This window comes from Hoplias malabaricus, chromosome 2 (assembly GCF_029633855.1).
Source record: "Hoplias malabaricus isolate fHopMal1 chromosome 2, fHopMal1.hap1, whole genome shotgun sequence".
Lineage (NCBI taxonomy): Eukaryota > Metazoa > Chordata > Actinopteri > Characiformes > Erythrinidae > Hoplias > Hoplias malabaricus.
Window position 1 is genome coordinate 33,164,739 of NC_089801.1, and position 24,073 is coordinate 33,188,811.

At 39.5% G+C, this 24,073-nt stretch overlaps 2 protein-coding genes across 4 annotated transcripts in view; one reads left to right on the plus strand and one right to left on the minus strand.

Annotated features, from left to right (window-relative positions):
• Window positions 1-20,772, minus strand: rabep1 (rabaptin, RAB GTPase binding effector protein 1). Its single transcript, XM_066658636.1, has 18 exons — window positions 20,418-20,772; window positions 17,068-17,196; window positions 15,541-15,744; window positions 14,761-14,921; window positions 13,928-14,047; window positions 12,874-13,009; window positions 12,059-12,237; window positions 11,249-11,359; window positions 10,459-10,923; window positions 9,084-9,188; window positions 8,759-8,875; window positions 7,164-7,262; window positions 6,284-6,424; window positions 5,804-5,993; window positions 4,328-4,383; window positions 4,038-4,136; window positions 3,211-3,327; window positions 1-2,892 (listed from the first exon to the last, which is right to left on the minus strand). The coding sequence occupies exons 1-18, from the start codon at window positions 20,461-20,463 to the stop codon at window positions 2,791-2,793; spliced, it is 2,577 nt and encodes an 858-aa protein (XP_066514733.1). The 5' UTR covers window positions 20,464-20,772; the 3' UTR covers window positions 1-2,790.
• The window catches only part of LOC136681059 (uncharacterized), a 9,746-nt gene continuing 4,791 nt past the window's right edge, over window positions 19,119-24,073 (plus strand). Inside the window, exons 1-2 of one of the 3 annotated variants that reach the window (XM_066658642.1) lie at window positions 19,119-19,228; window positions 22,755-22,909. The gene's annotated coding sequence lies outside the window, so the exon portion shown is untranslated. The other 2 variants (XM_066658644.1, XM_066658641.1) reach the window with 2 other exon arrangements.

The window sequence follows — 24,073 nt, forward strand, 5'->3', positions numbered from 1 at the left end:
ATATGTACACAATACAGTATACAAACTGCCAAGGGCTTCTGAAAGCGGCACAGCATGCGAACGGAATCAAATGTTAAAGTTCCTCCACAAAGCTAGAGACTATGGAGCAGACTAATGTAAATTAAACAGGACTAAGAGGGCAATGTGCAGACTTCCCCTTTTTGATCCACTTCTTTTTATGTTGCGTAAGGTAGAGTTTCAGTAGTTTTAAGAGGTTTTTGAAAATGGAGTTAAAAACAAAACCATCTCATTGTTTTGGGGTCGGCCCTTCATGTTCTCAAAAAACTGACAAGGAAGCAGCACCTCCATATTCCATGTAGAAGTAGAATCTGTACTGCGGAGTGTTACAAGTGTCAGGAGAATGAATAAAGACCCTGCAGGCCACATGTCAAGGTCAGAAAGGATCTGAAACTGGGAGAGATGGCACATGTCACTTTCTCCCTCCGCCTTCTCCAGCGGTAATCCATCTCTATCAGATTAGCAGCAATCGTGTAACTGTTCTGAGAGACTCAGTTTACAGGGCTAAAGTTTACATCTTCACTTTCTCATTTAAAGCTTCACATTTTAAAAAGGAGTGATTCATCAACGACTAATTGACCATCTTTTTTTGTTTCTACTGGCACACAATCGATGTGCCACTGGGATTCAAACAAACCGTAGTCACCTTGTTCGTGCTCTACACAGAAACGCTTTCATTTGTAGCTAAAGGACAAGTTCATCATTAAAATGAATGTGATTTTTAGGTCAAATGATGGTACGTATAAACATATTTTCAGGCAGGGCCTAGATTGGGCAATGCATGGGAGTTGTGTGAACACTGAAGATGCCTCCAGAAAACATGGTTGCTTCCTAAAGTCGCTGCACAAGCCACTGTCAAAATACCATAGCATTTTTTTGTGCAAAATCCAACTTTAATTGGCTGTCAGATCTGCTTCTGGGACTGTTCAACTGTGACCTCAAGCACAACTGCATTTCCAGTAAACATCAGTAGCACTATATTCTTTCAAATAAAAATAAAAAGACTTGCCAACAAACCCCTCCAGACAGGAGAGAAAAAAACCTACTCTGCAGTCTCTCCAAGATCAGTGGGGCAAGAACTGTGAGCCATGTGCCATGTCACCGTATGTAAACTGCAAAGAAAAAAGGAAGGAAATTACATGTAATAACACCTATCCTAAAAACGCTCCTGTTGTCAAAAATGCAGCTGTTCCAAAATCAAAGGATTCATAATTTGTTAAGTGTTTAGAAAAGCAGCCAGTTGATAATCTGAGCACAAGCCACAAGATCGATACATACACTTTTTCCTTTCCTCACCCACAAAATGTTTTTTTTTTGCTACTCAAATATGCTGCCTCAAATAATTTAGGCACACATATCACTTAACTTTGGTTCAAGGAGGATTTCATATGCAGTTTTAATTCCTCTTCCACTGCACATGAGCACACACACACACACACACACACAGAGAGAGAGAGAGGAAGATTAACAACTATTTTAAACCATGGTGAACACAGTATTAAACTCAAAGAGCCTTACATTTGCACTAGACGTTATACATGAAGACGCATAGTGAACTCTCATTCGACAAATGGCAAGTTCTTTATGGTGATGTGAATTGCAGAGCAGTGAGGGTTGATGAGGCCTTCGTTTAACACTTTTGCATGAGTCTTGGTTAGTGGTGAAGCAACGACCAATAAGCAACTGTGGTGCAAACTGAAAAGCTAAGCATAAATATCATCGGACCACCGAACAGAAAGCATCTGACTGCTTGCGGGCAAATGGAGCCATGTGGCCAAAAACAGCACTTAATACCAGTAAAGAGAAGTCAGACGGCTGAAGAAACAGAATCACAAATTCAACTGAATATTGCAGAGGTCCTCAATTCGTTTCAGAGAAATGTGGCTAAAGAAACCAAGTGTGGTTTGAACTTCTTTCCATTTTATGCTGAAGACGGACCAAAACCACCAGAGAAGAAAAAAATAATAAAAAGCGGGGCGGGGGTGGGGTTGGGGGGTAAATACTGACTCCACACCGAGAAAAAAAAAAAAAATAATAATAAGAAACTTGAAATGAATAACGGACTGAGAACACAGGGGTCTGAAGAGGAGGGCAGGAACACACACTTAACAAATTAACTTAACTTGATGCAATATACATATATATTCTGTATACACGGTATGTACAAATACTAGAAGTGGCTGGGTCTCCTTCATCAAGTCCCTGCCTTTAGGCTCAGCAGATGGGGTGGAAGTGAGGAAGTAGGCCAGGGACTATGGGGGAGGAGAGAGAAGGAAGAAGGAAGATGATAAAGGAACTCAGTGGCGTTGAGGAATCTCTTTTTGTTCTCATAATATGCAGAGCCACAACATTAGGACTGCAGGAAAGCCGTGAAATCGCAAATGACCAGACTGAGGAGCTGATGAAGAAAACTGTAAAAGGCTACTAAAGATCCACATTAAACAGACAGCTGCACCCCCCCACTTCACTTAATTTTCTCAGGTTTTGTTGTGATACTTTCCAGCAGCAGTAGCGGCAGCAGCAGTAGATAGTCGTAGTGTTTCTCCACAGTTTGAAGTCTCTTACAGTTAGGGTTTCATTCTCTTCATGGTTTTTAGGGACGAGTGTTTTAAAAGCTCAGGTCACTCCCAATGTCCCTGAGTCTGTCCAGTAGCGATTAGAGGAGATACTGATGTGTTAGGGCTGGAGAGCTGGGGAAAAGACGGATGACCTCATGTGTGTGTTTGTGTGAGAGATAAGGAGAAGGATGACGATGAAGGGAGCCGTGAAGTATCATGTCTCTGGAAGCTGGCTGATGTCCGTCAGGTTGGTGTCGTTTAAAATGGCACGAATCCGGTCTAAAGAGTCCGCTTGCCGGATCCTCTCCAACTGGACCTGAGGGAAACCAAAGAAATGTTTTTAATGCTGAATGCTTCCTCACCAGCGATAACTAAACACAATCTAATTTTATTTGTCGCCACAGCACTGACGCAAACAAGCATAGGAGTTTTATCTAACACCTTCAACTATTACCACATGTGAGTTTGGGAGACTGATGACTTAAGTGTTTGTGGTCTCTTTGTAGCTCTAGCAATAAACTAAGGAAGCAAAATCTGGAAATGAAACCAGTCTCTTTTTTAAAAGAAAAACCCAGGACATTTCAAGGTTTCAAGTTTCCTGGAGAAAGAAGTTTACTTTGAGGAAAACAGTTACCTGAAGAGTCTGGGACAGTTTAACAAAGTCTCTTTGGACCTGCTCGCTGACGTCCAGCTCTGTCTGCAGCCGCTGTGCTTTATCCTTCTCATCAAACACCTGTCTCTCCAGAGTGCTCTGTAGCAACCAAAATACACAGCCAGCCAGTTAACACTGTTAACTCTACAATCTGACAGAACGCAGTAACAGGTCCCCAAACCTGAAAAACTAAGCCCCTTACTTCAGTGATTTTGCAACAAGATTTTAGCCAAAACATTAGCCAATAGTGAATGAAAATTAAAAGATGTCAATCAATAATGTAGGGGCGGCACGGTGGTGCAGCAGGTAGTGTCGCAGTCACACGGCTCCAGGGGCCTGGAGGTTGTGGGTTCAATTCCCGCTCTGGGTGACTGTCTGTGAGGAGTTGGTGTTTTCTCCCTGTGTCCACGTGGGTTTCCTCCGGGTGCTCCAGTTTCCTCCCACGGTCCAAAAACACACGTTGGTAGGTGGATTGGCGACTCAAAAGTGTCCGTAGGGGTGTGTGTGTGTGTGTGTGTGTGTTGCCCTGTGAAGGACTGCGCCCCCTCCAGGGTGTTTTCCCGCCTTGCGCCCAATGATTCCAGGTAGGCTGGACCCACCGCGACCCTGAACTGGACAAGCGCTTACAGATAATGAATGAATGAATAATGTATTCATGCTAACTAGCCTGTGTAGCCACATGAGCAAGTTTAAGTTAGAGGGACCTTAGGGTAGAAAAAACTTAGAAAACCTATGACCTCTGCAATTGCATTTTATGAGCAAACTCCTCACATCACTGTCATTTTCCCAGAGTGGTCACATGACCGTACCTTGCTGGAAAGTGCCTCTTTGACCTGCTCCTCCAAGCTGCTCTTCAGGCTCTGTATTCTCTCTAAAGCCTGGGTTTTCTCAGCCAAACTGCTCTCCATCTGTTCAGAACGGCACAGGATCAGCCAATCTCAAACAGGAAAGGGCCACAATCTTGTATACCATCAGTCCAATGAGCAAGCAATGCTCTAGTTACAAAAATAAAGCTACTAATGCAAAATTAGAAAAGCTTTACTGTATATATGAGCATGAATAGATCCACCATTCATCTGTTTAAGAGAGAGGATACTACCTGCTCTTTTTCACTCTTCACACGTTCCAGTTCTGTCTTCAGGCTAGAAAACGATGCTGGGAGACAGAAAGGATGAAGAGGAATAAGAGTCATTCATGAGATATAACTGCACAAGAGGCCGCAGGATCTAAATGTAGACATGGAACTGCCTTCAAGTGCCATTACTCCTGAAAACAGAGGCTCAGCCCCCCCACCCAAATAATTCACTCATATTTTAAACACCTTAAAAATGTATTTCTTTAATAGTGCCCATTATATTCATAATTGAAAATCAAATTTACACAACTCCCCGTATCCCAAATATCGGCACAGCACGGACTAAAACATGAACAAAATTTCAGCCGTCAAATGGTTGTTAATACTCCTAATCCCGTTCGTGCTGACGGTATTTTCTACTATGGACCATTCACATTCACTAAAGGGGGAGAATTCTGTAAATGAGATTTTTCTTTTAAACTCCGACACTGTTCAAACACAGGAGCTGTCAACATATTACGTGTGGATTAGATGGGTCTAGTGATGTTATGCGACCAAATCAGACAAACTGACAGACTAGCACACAAACAGAAAACATGCTATATGAGGTTCTAATCAAACATTAGGACATGATCTACATAAACAGACATTTAATTATGTTTATGTTTCTCTACTGCTGCTACCAAATGCACGGTGCTTACATGGCGTGGATGTTTTGTTACACAGTTTACAGTGAGTGTTAAAATGGCATTAGTGCTACAGGTGGAGACAGACAGCCTAGACACACATGTACTACAGTCAGCCAGTGAATCATACCTTCCAAGATGTCTGAACACAAGTGACCAATGAGGACGAAGGAAAAGAAGGGGAACAAAAAAAAAAAAAAAAAAAAGATTTGAATCAGCAGACGAGAGGAAGTAAATTTTCCTTTGGAATTTAGCATAAAAAAATAGAAATCAACAAATAAATAAATAAATCACATTGCACAAAGCTTTTGTTCAAACCCTGGCTCACAAGGACCTGGAATAACAGACACTGGACTCCAGCTGAAGTCAGAAGATTTTTCTTTTTAAGTCTATGGAATTCTCCAACCAAATGCCAATACAAACAGTGCTGCCTGGATCTCATAGCTTCTTGCATTCCTCATCAGCTAGATAAGATTTTTTCTTAGTCTGTAGGTCTAGTTGTATGTTCCTGAAGATCCCTAATACGTCCATACGTCTTTCCTCTACTACTGTTTCCTACAGAACACTATACATATGAGCCCTTTTAGGGGGAAGAAAAAATAAATACAAAAATTAAGCCCAGTAATTTCAAGTATAATCAAAGTAGATGTATGGTAAGTTTTTACTGGAAAAATCATCTATCTTGGCTTTCCTAAGCGAGCCGATTTTGGGAAGTACCCTCTAATCCCACAGAACCATGACTGCCTAGTTGAAAGGTGCCAGAAGTGTTAACAGAACAAAAATGTGGACTAACTAATGGCCTCTGAGGGCTCACCTATTTCCTCTTTGCATCCCTCAATCTCCAGCTGTAGTGTGTCCTCCATGTTCTCTTTGAGACATTGTTCTGCCTGGATCTGCTCCTTTAGGAATAAGATCTCCGCCTTCAGTTTCTCCTCCAGGTGGTCTGCCGCTGTACGCACAGAAACAATGTCCTCTCGGTACTGCAGTACCAACGACTGTAATTCCTAAATTAGAACAGAGACACAGAGAGGGATTGTTTGTTGTCAGGAGTGTTTACTGCAAGCAGAGTAGCGATATAGAATAATCAAAAGTTTCCCTGCACAGCTATGTCTGGTTCTTTAGATTATGTAAAAAAAAAAAAATAAATAAAAAAATAAAATAAAAAAAGTTTTTTTATAGACCTGAGGAGATGCAGCAGACTGAAAAAAGTCCGTAAAAGGAAGAGAAACAACCACAGTAAGAAGGTGGAAAGTCTTTCACATCTATGATACAAGATTTGCATGTGATGATATACCTGGACTGCAGAGGGCATAATGAAGTCCTCTTGCTGCTGCAGGGTGAGGTGTAATCTGTGTTTGCCCTGTAGACTTTCATTGTCCCTCTGCAACCTGCTCAGCTCCTCAGCTACCTGCTCTCGGGACTGAAGTAACACCGCCTGGACACATTCACACCACCAAAGAGAAGGTTTAAATGTTGAAAATATCCATATGTGCACATTTTAGGCACATTATCTAGCAATAATAAAAATCGTGGAGTAACAGACCAACTATTTTTACCAAAACAGTATTCAATGTAACTGCTAGGTTCAAATCTCAAAGTATTCATATCTTAATAATATTACAGTATTAATCCAAATCTTCTCCTTAGTCAAAATTCTGCTCTTACAATATAAAGGCATCGTCTATATTTCAAGTTTCTTAAAGTCTTGTATTTGTCTGTATTGACAGCAATGGCACACACAAGTCAACAATCATCAAGCCTCAAAACTAACTCTATAATTAAGTGTATATTTACTGGATTTCTGACACACCATCATTAAATAAATCAGTTTACTGGTCCCACACCAGATTTCAGATTCTATCCAGATCCAACACAAGCAGTCCAACTGAAAGAAAATCGCAATCAATCAAAAGTGAAAGCCAACAAGTGTCCGCTTTGTTGACTAACTTGTGGGCAAATGATTTATATTACACACTGTAATCCAAAACGACCAAACTAGGTCAAACAGGCAACCAATCATTTTACTACACACTTTTAAAGCAAATGTGTTACAATAAATGAAAAAAACTGAGAACTGACAGAGACAAAGACTATGGGTTTATTTTCCAAAACATTTAAAATGTTTTAGTGACTGCAATGTTTGACTGGTGTGTGTGTGTGTGTTCTTAGTATACCATCTGTTCCTGAGTGTTTCTCTTGGCTTGACTGAAGGCTTGCTGGAGATTACTCAGTGTAGACTCTGACTCCTGGACTTTCTGCATTAGTGCTGTGACCTGTAGGACACAATTGAAATTGACATCATTAGTCTAAACTAAAGTAAACTTGAGTGTAGCTGGATTTGATTATTTTTTAATCTGAAAAGGTAATGTAAACTAATTTCTGTGTTTTGAAGTCTGTACATACTTTTGATGTCTGCAGATATCACTGTGTGATAGTAGCAACTGATAATTGAATGGCTTTGTTTTGACTTCACCAAGTAATAGAACTCACCACTTAAAGGAACTCTACGTAGTATTTCTACCTTAAAATTACAGCTTCTAAATGACTGTAATGTTCCACGGAGCTGTAACAGGGAGAAAGCTAAGTCTGTTGTGGCTATGCCCGATCATCTTCTGGTTTACTGCGCTGTGCAACTTCTGAGGACTCTTGTGAGAAATGAGTAACGATTAACGGCACATAGCTCACAGGTGAATGGTTGCCTAGCTACAAGAGGAATCTAGCTCGGTATTCCTGGTACGGACATTATATGGCAGAGAGAGCAATAGAAAATGAATGAGCAGCCGTACAAGAGTTAATACAAAATTTACACAGCTGAAACAGACATGAGAACAGTTGGAGAAGTAAGTATTTGTTGCCCTTATTTCACGTGTTGTGGTGCTAGTTAGTTTTGTTGAGGAAAGTGTTATAATCAGTTTTTGAGAGTTACTGAACAGTGAGCCAGAGCTGGATTAGCTCACTTTTTCATGTTAAACATCAATTTTGGTAATAAGTGCTTTTCACCAGTTGCTATGTGGATTAAATGACTGAAGTTGCAATTTGCATCGGTGGAATCCAAGCTTTGTTGAAAACAGTTTTATAATCTGGTTTTGAGAGTTTCTGATGAACGAGGGCGAGTACTAGCGCCTGCTAACTTTAGCCGGATTAGCTCAGTTTTTAGCATTGGACATCATTTCTGGTAACAAGTGGTTTACTGTCGGTTGCTGTGGTTTAACGGCTAGTGTACCACCAAAGTTACAGTTTATGGTTGTAATAAAACAATCCAGTGTGCATTATGAGTGATATATGGGTTTTATCATGTAGTCAACATTATTTTATTCGATGACACACATTCCCCCAGGGAGGTGTGTTTGTCTGTGAGAGACAGGTAGAGGGAGAGTGGTGTTTAAGTGAGTGAGCCGGTAGTGTGAGTGAGCGCGCAAGCGAAGGAGAGAGAGACGTGTGCAGGACTTGATTTCACGATAATATAAACGTGATTTATACTCAGCAGCAGGTAGGGGGTGCTCAGGAGAAAAAAAAGCCCATTCTTACATTGTATTCCTTTAAGGAAATATTAATGTAATCCTCTAAAATAATGACACATAATAGAATAACCAAACCTTCTAATAGACAACCATGTTCACTTTTTGCATATGACACAAGTGTGAACGCTAAGATTATTACCTTTAAGGCTGTGAAACTCAATCACTGCTAACAGAGGAAGCCGAGGAAGGATCTCATTTACATTTGACATGCAAAATGGGTGAACAGTATCTGTGGAAAACATTTCTACCTTAGCGGTGGTCTCCTCATTCGCCTGCTTCACAGAGTCCTCCAGCTCCTGTTTCTCATTCATTGTTCTCTCTAGCTGATCGTTGGCCTGCCGGAGCATGGCCTGTAACTTTTTCACCTAATGGAGACAAAAGCAAGGAATCAACAAAAAGTAACTTCAAATTTTTGCCAACTCCACTGAAAGTGCACATACTAAACTGGATAAAAAGGAAGGCATGCATTTTTATCTTGTTTACCTTGCAGATAAATACTTGTACAGAAATGCTCTCGGAGGAGCCCATAAAGAACATGGGTAGCTTCTCCAGTAAAAGGGGAGTAGCACTGACCTGATCCCGTGTCTCTGCCTCCTGTCCCTGGATGGCTTGGAGCTGCTTTTCATAGTTGGAGCACATATCGCACCGACGACCTAACTTCCTCCCTGCGTTTTTTAGCTGCTCGCCAAACCATAACACACACAGACACACACTTCAGGGACAGCCATTCATCAGCTGAATGCCCAAATATTTTCCACCCAGTTACACTTTACAAAGCACAAATGTGGGTCTGACATTTCATATCAAATCAACAAAATAACAGCAGATTCATATAATTATAGTTTTTATTAATGACAAGTGTGGCTTGAACAGCTGACTCAAGTGTTTTGCTCTGGTTAGACTCAAGAACCAGCTGCCATCCTTAATGACTACTATTCTCTCTGAAACATCATTTGGGCAAAATTAACTGTACCCTCTTCACGAGCAACTCTTTGAATAAGCTTTTAGAAGAAACAGTGTTTATGACTTTTACACTTGTTACAATTTTGCTAGAAAACGTATAGGTTTGCACTAAATGTGGATTAATACAGCAGTAGATTTCACCTCTTCCTTGATGATTGAATGTACTGTTCTTGCAAGATTCACATTGTACCTTAATTTATTATTTAAATTAGGTCAAAAATTAGGTAGAGATTTTCTCATTTAACCTCTCTGCTAACATCTATCTCTTCACTGGCTTCCTGTTGAGTTTAGGCTCCAACGAGAATTGCATGGTCAGGCTGCTATGTGTATGACTGATTTACTTCATCCTTATTCATAAGCACATTCTCTAAGGTCAAATACACTAAGTTTATACTCTGTACCATGTTCCTGCCTAAAGACCTATGGTGATTAAGCATTTGAGGTCATTGCACCCATTTTCAAGTTCTGCTGATTCTGTGGAAAGTTTTAAATAGCAGCTAAAGTCTTATCTTTTTAAGCAGGCGTTGGATAATCCGTGTGTACCAGGCTGCACAGTTTTGGATTTTTAAATGTGTGTTGTATATTTGTTATGTATCTTTGTTTGTGCATTTAATGCTGTGTAATGTTTTTGTAAGGCACTTTATGACTTTATTCTGTGATAAATGCTGCATACATTTTATTTACTTACTTAAACAGTTTATTTTATACATATATCAATAAAAAAATACTAATATATATATATATATATATATTTTAATGAACACCATAAAAAAATAATTACAAAAACTAAGATTCAGCAATTTATGAAACAGCCCGCAACTAGCTTTCTTCTCACATCCACCTCAGTGACAATAAGTCAACGCACACTCTAGGAAAATATTGTTCAGCAAAAGCGGTAGTTGGAAAAATATTTAATGAGGACATGAAACTGCAGCAACAATGTACAAACAACGCAACACCACATCTAAATGTTAAGACTCCTTACCTCTTGTTGGAGCAGATTCCACTCTGTCTCACTGACCAGGCGGTAACCAGCTGGAGGAAGGTATGCTGTATCTGGACACTGAGAGATGCTGGAGAGCAGTGAGGCAGTTTCCTCCTGCTCTGGAGTCATGGCCTTAATGGCTTTCTCCTGGTCCTTGGTGAGGAGGAAATGTCCCGGTGTGGGCTGCAGTGAGGCAATGGAGGAGACGTCAGGACTCTCAAAGCCACCGCAGTCAGCGCTGACCAGCGGCCCGAAGTCCGACTCATCCAGGTTGCTGGCTGACTTGGCTTTGTGGTTGTGGCCACCTAGGCCCTGGGGCTGCAAGACACTACCAGAAGAGCCCAAGCTGTCTGTGGACTGGACCCTCCTCAGGCCGTCCTTGTATGGGTCAGACGAGTCCAGTCGACCCGGAGTGTCCTCATCCAACGAGTGTAAAGAGCTGTGGATGCTGTGGTTGAGGTGAGACTGCCAGAGGAAAAGACATTAAGAGGACTTCTGAAGGAATATATAAGTTCATAGATGCTCAAAATGTATTATATTCCCAAAGAAATGAATTGTTTATAGTTTTTGATGCTAATAAGTGAGGCTTTCATTGCCTGTTGCAACACTTGCCTTGTAGCTCTAGTGCAAAAATAAAAAGGCAAACATAAAAAATTAAACCTGAATTGGCTGATTTGTTCTTAAAAATAAATACGTGTAAAATATTTTATCAAACTATTCTTTTAAGCTGAATTGTGTGCTAAATTTTTAAAACACACTTGTCGGTGTGAGGGAATTATGGGAAGCATACCTCCTCAATGGAAAGACCCAGAAAAGAGTCATCTCCTGCCTCTGTGTTTTCAGGGCCATTGTCCTCTTCCACTTCTTTAGCCTGACTGATCCGCTGCTGCTCATCCTCCTCCTATAGAAACATGTATATCAATTAGGAAGTGGGCTACTTTACTAGTTTTGAATTACCCATTTTTTTACTTTCAGAATTTTACAGAATTTGGTTGTTTATATATGCCATATTATTTGGCACCCATACCAAGCTCTGCTTCTGTTCCATGTTATGCAAACTCATACTCAAGACATGTTCATGTGTGTTCAACTGTATTTCCTTACACTATTATTGAGGATGCTCCTCAGTGTTTTAAGATATGAGCATGCCACTGTTTTTGAACCTAATTCTGCTTTCAATTTCAATTTTACGTGTTCTTCAGTTAGGGAACTTCCCCAGAATATTGCTCACTAAAATGGCTGAAACTAAAAGCATTATTTTTTTACAAATACTTCACCTAATAATGACACAAAAGTTCTTGATTAAAAGCACAATGAAAAGAGCACAAATTGTGGAACAGTCACTAATTGTGACTATGTGAGAAACACCACTTCTTGAGGTGTGTGAGTGAGTGAGTATGTTTGTGAGTGAAAGAGTGAGTTACAAGTCTGTTCCACTGAGGGCTTCATATCTTTACATTAAAATAAAAGCTAACCAATCAGCATGATCTCATTAGTGAGCTTTATTTTCAGGAGTGAGCTACATTAACTACATTACTGAGTTTCTTAACCCTTAAATGGCCCATTTTCTACAATATAACTGCAGCATTGGAGTCAGTACCTGGTCCCTCTTCTTCATCTCCTCAACCTGCCGTAGCTGTTCAGAGGTCAGCACACTCTCGATGCGCTGCATGTCCCTCATGAGCAGCCGATGAGACTCCAGGAACTGGTCATTGGCACGCTGCCAGGTGTGCTTCAGCTGGTTGTGCTGCTGTCTCTCCAGCTCCAGCATGTGACAAACTACACAGAGACACATCAGCTGGGTCAGACCTCAACACGGGGGATGAGCTACATCAGATCTGTAGACGATAACGATGCACTGATGCCTGGCATTCAGAGCTCTGCTGCTTATTTCAAGTTGATTATAGGCACGAGCACGTTTCATTTGCTGCTTATTTAGGACCCATGGATGCATAAGGTTTAGTGTGTAGTATTTCATATTCTATTTTCAGCTCTGACATTTTCACATTCTTGTGAATATTATTAAAGGCACAACTGTGACATGAGCTCAAGGTGATATCACAATATATTTAATCTACACTCAGCAACAACATGATATTAAAATACAACAAATAGTTCAATAAATTAAGAAAATATTTATTTTTGTAAAAACGTATAATTTGTCTATAGTTAATATCAGAAAAGCCACTGTTATTACAATCATTATTGTGATATTATAATATCAATAATAATAATGCTGAGCAATAATGGTACATGCTGATGGTTAATTGGAGGTGGAAGGTCTGCTGGCTTTATAAATATGTGAACCAGGGAGTTGTGGGTCTTACTCGCACCAAAAAAAATACATTAAATAAACATACAATTATTCCTTAAAACAACTTGTAAAAAGAGGTCATGACAACACTAACTGTGCACCTTCGTGGAGCTCTTTCCGAAGCTTCTCAGCGTCCTCTTGGAGGACAGATTTCTGGGTATTGAGGACAGCAACATACATTTCCAGGTCAGTCCGGCATGACTTCTCTGCCTCCAGAACATGGTTCAGTTCCTTCACCTACGATCCAAAAAACAAAAAAAAAAAAAACCCAAACCCCCACACAAATGAATATTCCAGTTGTTACATTTTATAGTCAGAATCAGTACTAATTTATTTTAGTATCTGTACACCAATAGCACTGTTTCCAGAATCTCAGCCACGTGTTGTCATTATAAAGTATTGTGCAACACTGCATCAGTTGAATTCTATATCAGTTCACCAAGCTATTACTATGATTTCAGTAATTAAGTTTTAACCATTGTGTTATTTGGCAACCACAGTTTACTCTTTAAACTAACTACCAATTTATTTGTTATCAACATTAAACTCTTTATTAAATCATTGCCAGTGAAGGAAAACTTATTTAGTTTACCACATTATTTGAACACAGAAGATGCCCTTGTATATTTTGTGAAAATTTCATGATGAAAGGACAAATAGAAAAATTACCTGGAATAAAATCGTTTTACATTAACTTCCATAAAAGTTAAGAATGTTAGATTCTTTCTCCTATAACAATTTTGGAGATACATGTTTTTCTTTGGACAGTGATTATATATTGGTGTATTTAATCATAATGCATAACACTGTATAATAGAGCAAAATGTTAGTGAGATAACGATTTTATCAAGGTTTTAACAAATCAAACACACCTCAATTGTGGGGAAATTTGTGATGCACAGCTTTGAAGCCTATTGCTTTCTCAGCAACTCAACAAACGAATTCCCTCCATGGAAAAGACCATTTAATTTTCGTTAATTTGAAATTAACTGGATATTTTTGCTCAAGAGCCCTTGGAAAACTAAGCACTCAGTTCAACACAATAGAGCTCTAAGATGTTTCAAAACTAAATGAGCCGGTGAAATAAATCTAATAATAAAAGCTATGAGAAGAGGCAGTCCCTCTCAGTTCCTCTATGAGGTCAGCCATGCTGACCTTAGCGGCCTCCAGTTCCTTCACTCGGTCCTCTGAGCTCGTCAGCTTGGCCTTCAGAGCAGCGATTTCATGCTCCATTGGCATCACCACAGAGCGAAGCTTCTCTGCATCTTCCTGTGCCTGAGGGGAAATGCATTCAAAACACAGTTTCCACTAAATTGCTCTTCATTGTCTGTAAACAGTGTTATTCTGAGAAAACCTGGCTATTGTTAAACCAATTTCTTAAAGCAGACCTTTAGCAGAAACATACTGAACTGGCACTGGAAAAAAGCTTTGGAAAAGGGAAAACAAAACAACCTTTACCGATTTCTAAAATGACACCACAGCCTCACTAACAGAGAGCAAGACCAGGTCTACTCAGCAGATTCAGCAGTGGCTAACTTGACTAGAACTTGGCTTTTAATCTATGTGTGTAGAAGGGTGGTTTCCTGGACAACAAAAATAGGCATGGAAGGGCATATACTTATTTGTACTTAAAATAGAACAAGTCATCACTTTTCCTAATGCTACAATAGAGAACATGCCCTGAGCACTAAGAAGTGCATTAAACCTATATTACAGAAGGGGGTGAGGAGACAGGTTTGCACCTGGGCGAGTAGACAGTAAATATTTTTAGCATAGTTTAAGTTTCCATTGTTCAGAAAGAGATGAACTGGGTTTCAAAAAGCTCCCCTTTGAGCACTGACTGTTTTAGACAGAGGTCTATTTCTGTCTGTTACTGAGAAAAACAAATACTTACAGGACTTTGTAAACAACTGAGGAGTTTATTTAGGTTAAAAAAAAAAAAATAGAGTTTGACACCCCTGCACTATCAAGATGAAACATGGAGAGACCTTCTTCATATCGTTCTCCAGGTTCTCCTCCACTTGTCCTTCTGAGAGGCGGCGGCGAAGTTCAGCAATCTCCCTCTCTGCTCCCTCTCTGTACTGTGCCCACTGAGTGCGCTCCTGCTCCAGGCGCTGGTGGAACTGCACCTCGTATTCCCGCAGTGTCTCTGAACACACACAAACAATCATCCATCACAAACACAAAGTGCTTGAAAATACATTATGAAACATCTAAACTAATAAATAATGCTCCCAGTGATGTGAGTTCAATAAAAGCTAAAAGCTGCAATCAGAAACTTTCGGCAAGAGTCGGGTCGATTTGTGTTAGAAGCTTTGAAGCAACCATGTCAAGGTTTTATCAATTTCTGATTTAAGGTCTAAGTTTAGTTTTTATCTGGAAAACTGACTTTAGAAGTCAAGCACTGACCATTTCAACATGTGGAGCAATAAATCAATTTCTATACTCCTATTCTCCACACAAATGTGTTTTGTATCAGCTGTTGCTAAGCTTTACATAACTGTGGTAAACATCCATTAAATATCTGTGATTAACTGATGACAGGCACAGCTGGAGGTTAAATGAACAGACTGATGTATGCATATTTCAGCTGACCGCTGCTTCAACCGCTGAAATAGTGTCAGCTTCACCTGCCCTAAAAACAACCAGAAGAGCTCAAACGTGAAACTTAAAACCAACAAACAGAACCGTACCAATAAGCCAAAACAATACACAAGCATTAGAAGGAAGTGATCTGGAAACCTGTTTGAATTTGAATGCAAACCTACCTTTCATGATGGCCTGTAAGGAGGCCACTTCCTCTTGCCACTGCTGCTTGACCTGGTCGATGGCCTCCTGTTTAGTGCTTTCAGAGACAGTGGCCACGGCTTTGATGTTCTCCATCTCAGCTTTAGCCTCAGTCAACTGGGCCTGCACACAGCTCAGTTCTGCCTGGGCACTCTCCAGAGATGTAGCCTGTCGCTTCAGCTCCTCTGAGGGAGAAAGAGGAAGGTCCAGAACTAGAGTTAGGGAGAAGCTGAAGGCAACAGAATTACACTTCTGGAGCTCAGGGATTTCAGTACTGAATGTTGGGGTTTAGTATCAATGTTGGTACTTTTATGGTTACCGACCTAATTACAGTGGCACTACTGATTATAGATTCACATCAGTCTGTGCCAATTTTTGGCTCAAGCATAACACACAGGGCAACTGTGAGATTAATGCAGTTTCAAGTGTAGTTACTTTTTTACAAGTTGATGCAGACATTGCTCTCTGTAATATTTGTACCACTAAATAACCACTGTGTTTAGTTTCAGGTAGGACTTTCATTTTATGTCTTAGATTAAATCTCATGATGTTATCACTGTCACTCATTTCAATGTAAGGATGGTGATGTGAGGTGTGAAAAGTTTACAAAGTGACTTTATACTGCGTGCTGTGCATAATGTTGAAATCCTAGTACCACCGGGCACAGGTAAAGGTTCTGGTACTGATACTGGTATTAGTTAAAATGTGAACAACACCCTTTCATATTTAAGGGTGACTTTATCAGAAATGCCTCATTAGCAGAAGTCATCTTTGTAATAATCTGCTTTGTTCACTGCCTGTACCATTAGTCATTGCTTTAGTTCCAACGTCATGAACAGGCCCATGAACAAAAACAGGCCCATGAACAGACCATGATTTAAAATTTCTACAAAAGATCCAGTAAGTGCCATAATTGCATTCAGAAGAACTACGGAAAATCTTAACTTCGAGTGTAAACTCAACCCTTACATCAGTAGTTCTCAAACTTTTTTACCCCCCCTCCAAAAAAAAAAATAAAATAAAATGTTCCATGTGACCAAATTATATAAAAGTTTCAGATTTTGGATTTGTTTGATGTGCTAGGCCCTTCCTTCTTCAACACTACTTTCAACTGATGGACCAGGCCCCTGTCTTATCAGAAACGTGTTCATTTTGCTGGATATCTCCACAAAAAAATGTAGACTTGCCTGTAGCATCTAACAATGTGGCACTGTTCTAGGGATAGACAACCCGCCAAGGCACCGCAGACGACTGAATTGTGATTGGTTGGCAGATATGTATTTTTACGATTGTTTTTTTTTTTGGTTTTTTTATTATAATAATTTTTTAAGTGTAGGATCACATTTTAAGTTATGGCCAAATAAGTTAATGAAAAATTTATTTAACTGAAAATTATAAAAATATAAATCTCTAATGCTTTTCTTAGAAGCTAATGTCATATTAATTAATTAATACAAACACAACATTGTTGAAGGTTATTTAGCAAACACTCAGACATACACAGTCACCTTCTTTAGACAAGTACAGCTCTTTGAACTTGGCTCTCTTCTGATTGAACTCCATCTCCAGATGCTGCTTAAGCTTCAGGAACTCGGCCCGCTCCTGCTCCAGAGCCTCCACCCGCTGTTGGAGCAGCCCTGCCAGAGGATCAAAACCGATATGTAAAATAGTCTCACATAAAAAGATCCTGAGATACCTAAACCAAGACAAGGGACACCCACCCATGTGCAACACCCACTTTTATCACACTGGTAAATCATCGTGTAATATTTCCTGGTTTTATTGTACCTTGTGGTGTGCAAGGACAATGCACTATGATTTCTGATTCACACTCAATCACAAACTGCTCTAAGTAGGTGGACACTTTTTGTGTGCAACTTTTATAACGCCCATGTATAATTTCCTTGAAAGCATGGCATGTGTCAATGAGACATTAACGATCCTAATTCAGAAAGATTTACACTGATTAAAGTAAAGTAGGCTGCCCACTGCAACACGTAAAAAGTGAATGATTAACCTGAGTCTCAAAAAGCAACACTGCTTACTGTGAGAAGACTATGTTCAGCTGGCTCTGAAAAATGTTAGATGCCTGGAAAAAGCAGTTTGTCAGTGCAATACAATATCACAGATGATACAAAAGAGAAACTAAATGACTGCACCCAAACATACCTTTCTCATCCATGTACAACTGTGTAGGTCTACACCAAAAATGTGGCAGAACAGGGCTCATACAGCAATGCAACACATTCAGTAGACATGCACAGGCAGCAGGAACATCTGCATCAGCTACTTGGCTGTAGTACATTTGCATTAAGCCTACATTTACATGTAGACTTTTGCCAGGTGCTCTTATCAAGCTTGACTTCCAAAGAAGTGCAAACAGTAGATGGTAAATGTGTACACTGATCATCTAAAAGCATCCATTTCCATAAAGAGGCAAGTGCTACATCAGCTTACAAAACTGGAATGGTGTAATAAGACAGACAACTTAACCTCAGTTTGGCCTATGTTTCGCAAACATGAGAAGTGCGGTATAAGTGAAAGGAACTGCTTAAACACAGCTATATAAAGACGCTATAAGTATGTTATATATTTCTCTGTCATTATATAATACAGCATAAAACATACAATTCTATTAAACAACATAAGCTGGATTGTTACTATTACCGTATGAATGTGGATCCAGTAATAACTCTTCTTCAACAGGCTCCAACAATCAAAAGACAACTTGTACTCAAATGTAGCCTTTTATACTCAGGTGATCAAATATTAAACCATGCAGAGGCTGGCTTTCAGTTTTTTCCCCATAGATTTAGACTACAAATGGAGGATCATGTTAGAGATCACATGAACGCAAATTAAAGACAAGTCAAGGGACATTAGGACAACTCAGACAGGGAGCCACGTGAGCAAGGCGATGGCAATTGTAACACGTGCAGGTCAGTCTTATCAGTGTCATAACAACTCAATTAGCAACATACTATATGAGCTCTATGCAGAGTGCAATGCACAAGACACTGATCGTTCTCATTGCAACTCTGGACTACAAGTTAACCGATGTTTAGAGAACAGGCTAAAAACACACTCAAAAATAGGGTTCCTTACAGAAAACCTTTCAGACTCACATCGTTACTTGAACTAACATGTGTCCTCATAGTACTTATATGTGTAATGTTGATAACTACAAACTATTAGGAATTATTTTGAATATTTATGACCATTTGGAGTGTTCTCCTCGTGTCCGTGTGAGTTTCTTCCCATCATCCAAAAAAAACACATTGGTAGGTAGACTGGCTACTCAAAAGTGTTCATAGGTGTGAGTGTGTGAGTGAATGTGTGAGTGTGTAGCATGGCGAAAGACTGGTTCTCACCATGCACCCAGTTATACCAAGTAGGTTTCGGACCCAACGATACCCTGAACTGAATAAACAGATATAGACAATGAATGAATGAACTAATATATTCTTTTCAATAAACATGTCCCACTCCATCACCTTGTGGAGAATTTTCAGCCTGATAAACATGCATGAGTGAATGGAAGAGAGAATAATGAGCAAATGTGTGATCAAGCAGGTGAGAGCGAGTGAGTAATTAAGTAACAGTAAGAGGAAGTGAGCAAATGCACAAGGGGATGATCAAGTGAGTCAGAGGTAGTAAATTAATGAGAAGGTGAGTAAGCAAGTGGGTGAATAGGTAAGTGATGGAGCAAGTGGGCAGCTGAGTAAATTGGCAGTGGATGGGTTTGTGAGTGACTGTGCTCATGGGTGAATGAGTTAGCTAATGAGTGAGCAGGTATCTGAACAGGGTCTGAGTTTGGTGAATGAGCAAGGAGGCAAGCTCGTGGGTAAACTAATGAATAGTTGAGTGGAGAGGCAGGTGAGTGAATGCAGGATCTACAAGCCACTTCCATGATGTGTTTTGCATATAAACAAAAGCCACGCAACCACCAGCAGGGACGCACACTCCTTTCTTCTGTCAGGACAATTCATAACGTTCAAGTTCACCTGCAGGTCTTGCTTTAGCAAATACACTGTGGCTGAATCTCAAATGAATCTGTTCCCTTTTCTTGCACACAAACAGTGCACTATACCTTTGTTAGTTAGGGAGTCAATCAGCTTATGACAAACTGCTTTCTATTAGATATAACAGTGCATATACTAATGCGCATTGTAGGAGATATTATTGGGCTAAAATAGCCTACCCAGTACACTACATAGGGGCTAGGGAGCCATTTCAAATTCGGCCTAAATCAGCATATTCCATACAGCTGTTAGTGATATGATGTTAAGACAAGCATCATATCAAGCCACGTTGCCCTTTACAGACCACACAAATAAGGCTTATGAGCGATAATTTCTGTTTATTAGTTGAAAATATTAACATACATAGATATTTTGCACTAACGCGTACACAGCCATATCACACTGAGGTACGGTGTTCATTTGTTTTTTAGTAGAAAAGCAGCAAAAGCCTGTAATTTGACACAGGGGATGCACAAAGTTTTGCATACGACTGTGCGCTGTCAAATGTGCTAGGACGGATATTACAGCTTCTAAAGAGAGCTACAGTTTCTCGTTTATGAAATATGTTATTTTAAAAATGAAAAAGAGTGGAACAAATGGGGTTCCTATTCGCCCAGCTTCTTAGTCTAACTCTTCATTCCACCTTAAAATGTGCAGTAGTTCTATGACGGCTGCCACAGCCTTCTGAAAGTAACTGCTGCACAATTTAAGGTGGAACGAAGCATTCGATTGAGAAGCTGACGAGTGGGTAGCTAAAGGCCCAGCTGGCCTACAGCGAGGGAAACAGGGGCAAAATAGCAAAAACAACGCGCTTTCTGAGCCCGAGTGCCACTCACCATCTTGCTGAGAGGGCCGGGCCGGTTCCGAGGCCTTTTCGGCCATGGTCTTCCCCGAAGTAGAGCTTTACTTCTGCGGCCGTGTGTCAGAAATAAAACTGCAAGGAGGATCCAAACAAAAACAGGGCTACGGCCGACTGAGCGACGTCATGGTGGAGAGGCAGCGTGGAACGCGCATGCGCAGAGAGCAGACCGGGTGTTTAGTACTAGCTAGAGTACTAGGTATTTTGAAATTAGTGCCTTGGGTTTGTACATAAAATGAACTCTAAATTCAACAGAACATTCTGTTAGCATGTCTGTGTTGTGCTGTTTAGAATACGTGAAACAAGCATCGCCACAGCTGAAGCAAACAGCTATGGTTTGTGTCACATTAAACCAAAGGATCCAATCCCAATAAATAGCTGTGCTCACCAATACCATCAACTGGCTTTTGAGCCAAGTATATACAGGTGCACCTCAATAAATTAGAATATCATCAAAAAGTTAATTTGTTTCAGTAATTCAATTCAAAAGTGAAATTCATTACATAGAATCATACATTCAGTACACGAATCATAGATTCATTACAACAACTGAAAAATATGTACAGTGTTTGCACTCAATCATTGGTCGGGGATCCTTTTACAAGAAGTACTGCATAAATGTGGTATGGCATGGAGGTGATCAGCTTGTGGCACTGCTGAGGTGTTATGGCAGCCTAGGTCGCTTTGATAGCAGCCTTCAGCTTGTCTGCATTGTTGGGTCTGGTGTCTTTCTGTTCGTCTTTGACAATAGGTCAGGCAAGTTTGCTGGCTAATCAAAAAATGTCTTGGTAGACGGTAGCGCTGACTTTGGACTTGATGTAACACAGTGGACCAGCAGATGACATGGCTTCCCAAACCATCACTGATTGTGGAAACTTCACACTAGACTCAAGCAGCTTGGATTGTGTGCCTCTCCACTCTTCCTCCAGACTCTGGGACCTTGATTTCCAAATGAAATGCAAAGTTTACTTTCATCTGTAAACAAGTCATTTTTCTCCTTGGCCCAGGTAAGACACTTCAGGGGTTCTCTCTATGTCATGAGTGGCTTCACCCAAGGAATGCGACATTTATACATTTTTGTTGTGGCTCTTGAAGCACTGACTCCAGCAGCAGTCCCCTCATTGTGAATCTCCCCAGTTTTTTAAATGGTCTTTTCTTGACAATCCTTTCAAGGCTGTGGTTATCCCTGTTGCTTGTGCACCTTTTAATACCACACTTTTTCCTTCCACTCAAATTTCCATTAATGTGCATGGATACAGCAGGAGGGTGTCTGCCTTCTGCACATCTGTCAAGTCAGCAGTCTTCCCCATGACTGTGTAGCCTACAGAACCAGACTAAGGGACCATCTTAAAGGCTTAAGAAACCTTTGCAGGTGTTTTGAATTTATTATTCTAATTTTCTGAAAAAATGACTTTTGGGTTTTCATTGGCTGTAATCCTCAATCATCAACATTAAAAGAAACAAACGCTTGAAATAGATCACTCTGTTTGTAATGCATCTATATAACGTACATGTTTCACTTTTTAAAATGAATTACTGAAATAAATGACATTGTTGATGATACAAATTTTTTGAGATGGGATTGAGGCAACTGGTGGACACTGGGACTAACTGCATGTTTGTAGGTCAACACATAACAAAACAAAATGCAACAGTGAGTTTTGTTCAAGCTACCTTTAAGGCATGAAGAATTTTTATTTATTTATTAAATGTTTTGGAAATGTTTTAATCTGTAGTTTTGATGTGAAGAGATTGTATTTATTCAATGACTGAATAATTTATTTAGACTAAAGATGAAATTTTACATCAATTTTGTGGAAATCAACATTTCCTCACATTTTAATGTTAAAGAGACAGACGTAATAAATGCGTGCACGTAAAAATGTTTAAAATGGCCTAAATGTTAGAGAAGAGGGCCTAAGACTGAAAGGTTGTTGGTTTGATTCCCACGACCGTCAGGGATGACATTTCATTTACACATTCCTCCTCCTACATTCAAGCTACATCATCAGAAGGGGGTTTTCCATGTTTTTAAACCAGATCATTCTAATGACTATTGCAGCACCTCTGTAGGAGCTGAGGAGGCATATGTTTACAGCAAGATGAATGGACAGTAATATTTTGGTCCCAGTGTTCCTTTAATGAGTTATGCAAAGCTGTTTCAGCTGGTTGTTAAATTGTGCCACTTTATGGTGAACTTTGTATAAGTTCATCTTTCCCCTGTTTTTTACTATTTCTCACACTATTTTAAATTGCGTTTTTTCATAACCACACACTGTGTATAAAGTTCATTCTGCATTGGTGTGACCCCCAGTGGCTGAGGGAAGGCCAGGGTGTGTTTAAGAAGAAGAAGGAAACTGACAGGAAGCTTTGAGAGAACTTCTCTCGCTGTTCACTTTGATTCCCGAATCAGCACGTCTGCGTCCTTCTCACTTGAGTGGAGATTTATGACCGTTGCAGCAGATAAAGGTAACACATTTAATTTAATTTAATTTAATTCCAGAAAACAATAGGGTCTTCTTATAGACATTCTGAAGTGTTATATTTATATTAAACACTCTACTTCTTGTGAGTTATTACTAAATGAGTGTACTAACTAGTTAAAATTGAATAAGTATACATGCTTAAACGTTGATTGGATTTATACTTTCCTGAGTGTTTCCTGAATACATTTACTTTTACTAAATTATATTCAGGAGTGAAGAAACCACAGTTTATTTTTAGCTTTTCATGCTTTCTAATATTCACTAATTTGGCTAATAAATAATTTGGTTGATTTTAACAGTGTTTGTTTGCTTTGCTGCTCAGTGATTTTGTCAAACTACAGACTCTGGGCATTTAATAAATTACTTTAGACCAAAATAGTATAAAATGCTAGAAAAGTGCTACGCATAATTAAGTTCCCTTCTCTGACAGATGTTGGATTTACCTGAATTTCCAAGAGAACTGAATCCATGAAGAGAATGCAACAGACTTTTCAAAACTGCTTTGTATTTAATTTGTTAATGTTTACAATGCAGTTGTATAAGACTTGTTTTACTGTACGTTATTTGCATAATAGTGCTGTTTTGGACCCAACCCACATTTTCAGAAAAAAACAAAAATTCATAATAATTGCCTTTAATATCATTTCACCAGAGACACTCAAACTATTGCCCACAACTGTAAGTTTTCGGATTTTATCCATGCACAGATCTGAAGAAATGTTTCAACATACGGCTAAAATAACGTACGATGTGCTCACTCAGATTCCCCCAAAAATAAACAAATTAAAAAAAAATATATATATATATATATATATGTGTGTGTAATTTTGAAAATTATGAAAATGACATTTAATCATTAAAATATAAAGGGTCCTGATAGATATTAATCCAAATACTTCTTCAACTTAGACCGGCCAGAGCATGTTCTTTTTACTCTTCTGTAGACAGCACTATATATTGAAAAGAAAAAATAATAAACATAAATAGGACACTGCACATCAAGTTTAGACCTGAAATAATGTATTCAAAGCACCTTGGAATATAAGGAGAAAAAATAACACACAATTTACACTTCAGGCTTACTGCTGCTTGTTTTGAAGAAAGAGAACTATTTTGAGAACCAGTTCATGATGCGCTTTCCTCCCAG

Excerpts from the sequence above, each read along its gene's own strand:
- rabep1 (XM_066658636.1), bottom strand. The coding sequence starts at position 20,463 with ATGGCCGAAAAGGCCTCGGAACCGGCCCGGCCCTCTCAGCAAGATG. Across the intron at positions 7,263-8,758 it reads ATGAGGAGACCACCGCTAAG|GTCACAGCACTAATGCAGAA; the intron begins GTAGAAATGTTT and ends TGTGTCCTACAG. Across the intron at positions 2,893-3,210 it reads AACTGTCCCAGACTCTTCAG|GTCCAGTTGGAGAGGATCCG; the intron begins GTAACTGTTTTC and ends GGTTTCCCTCAG.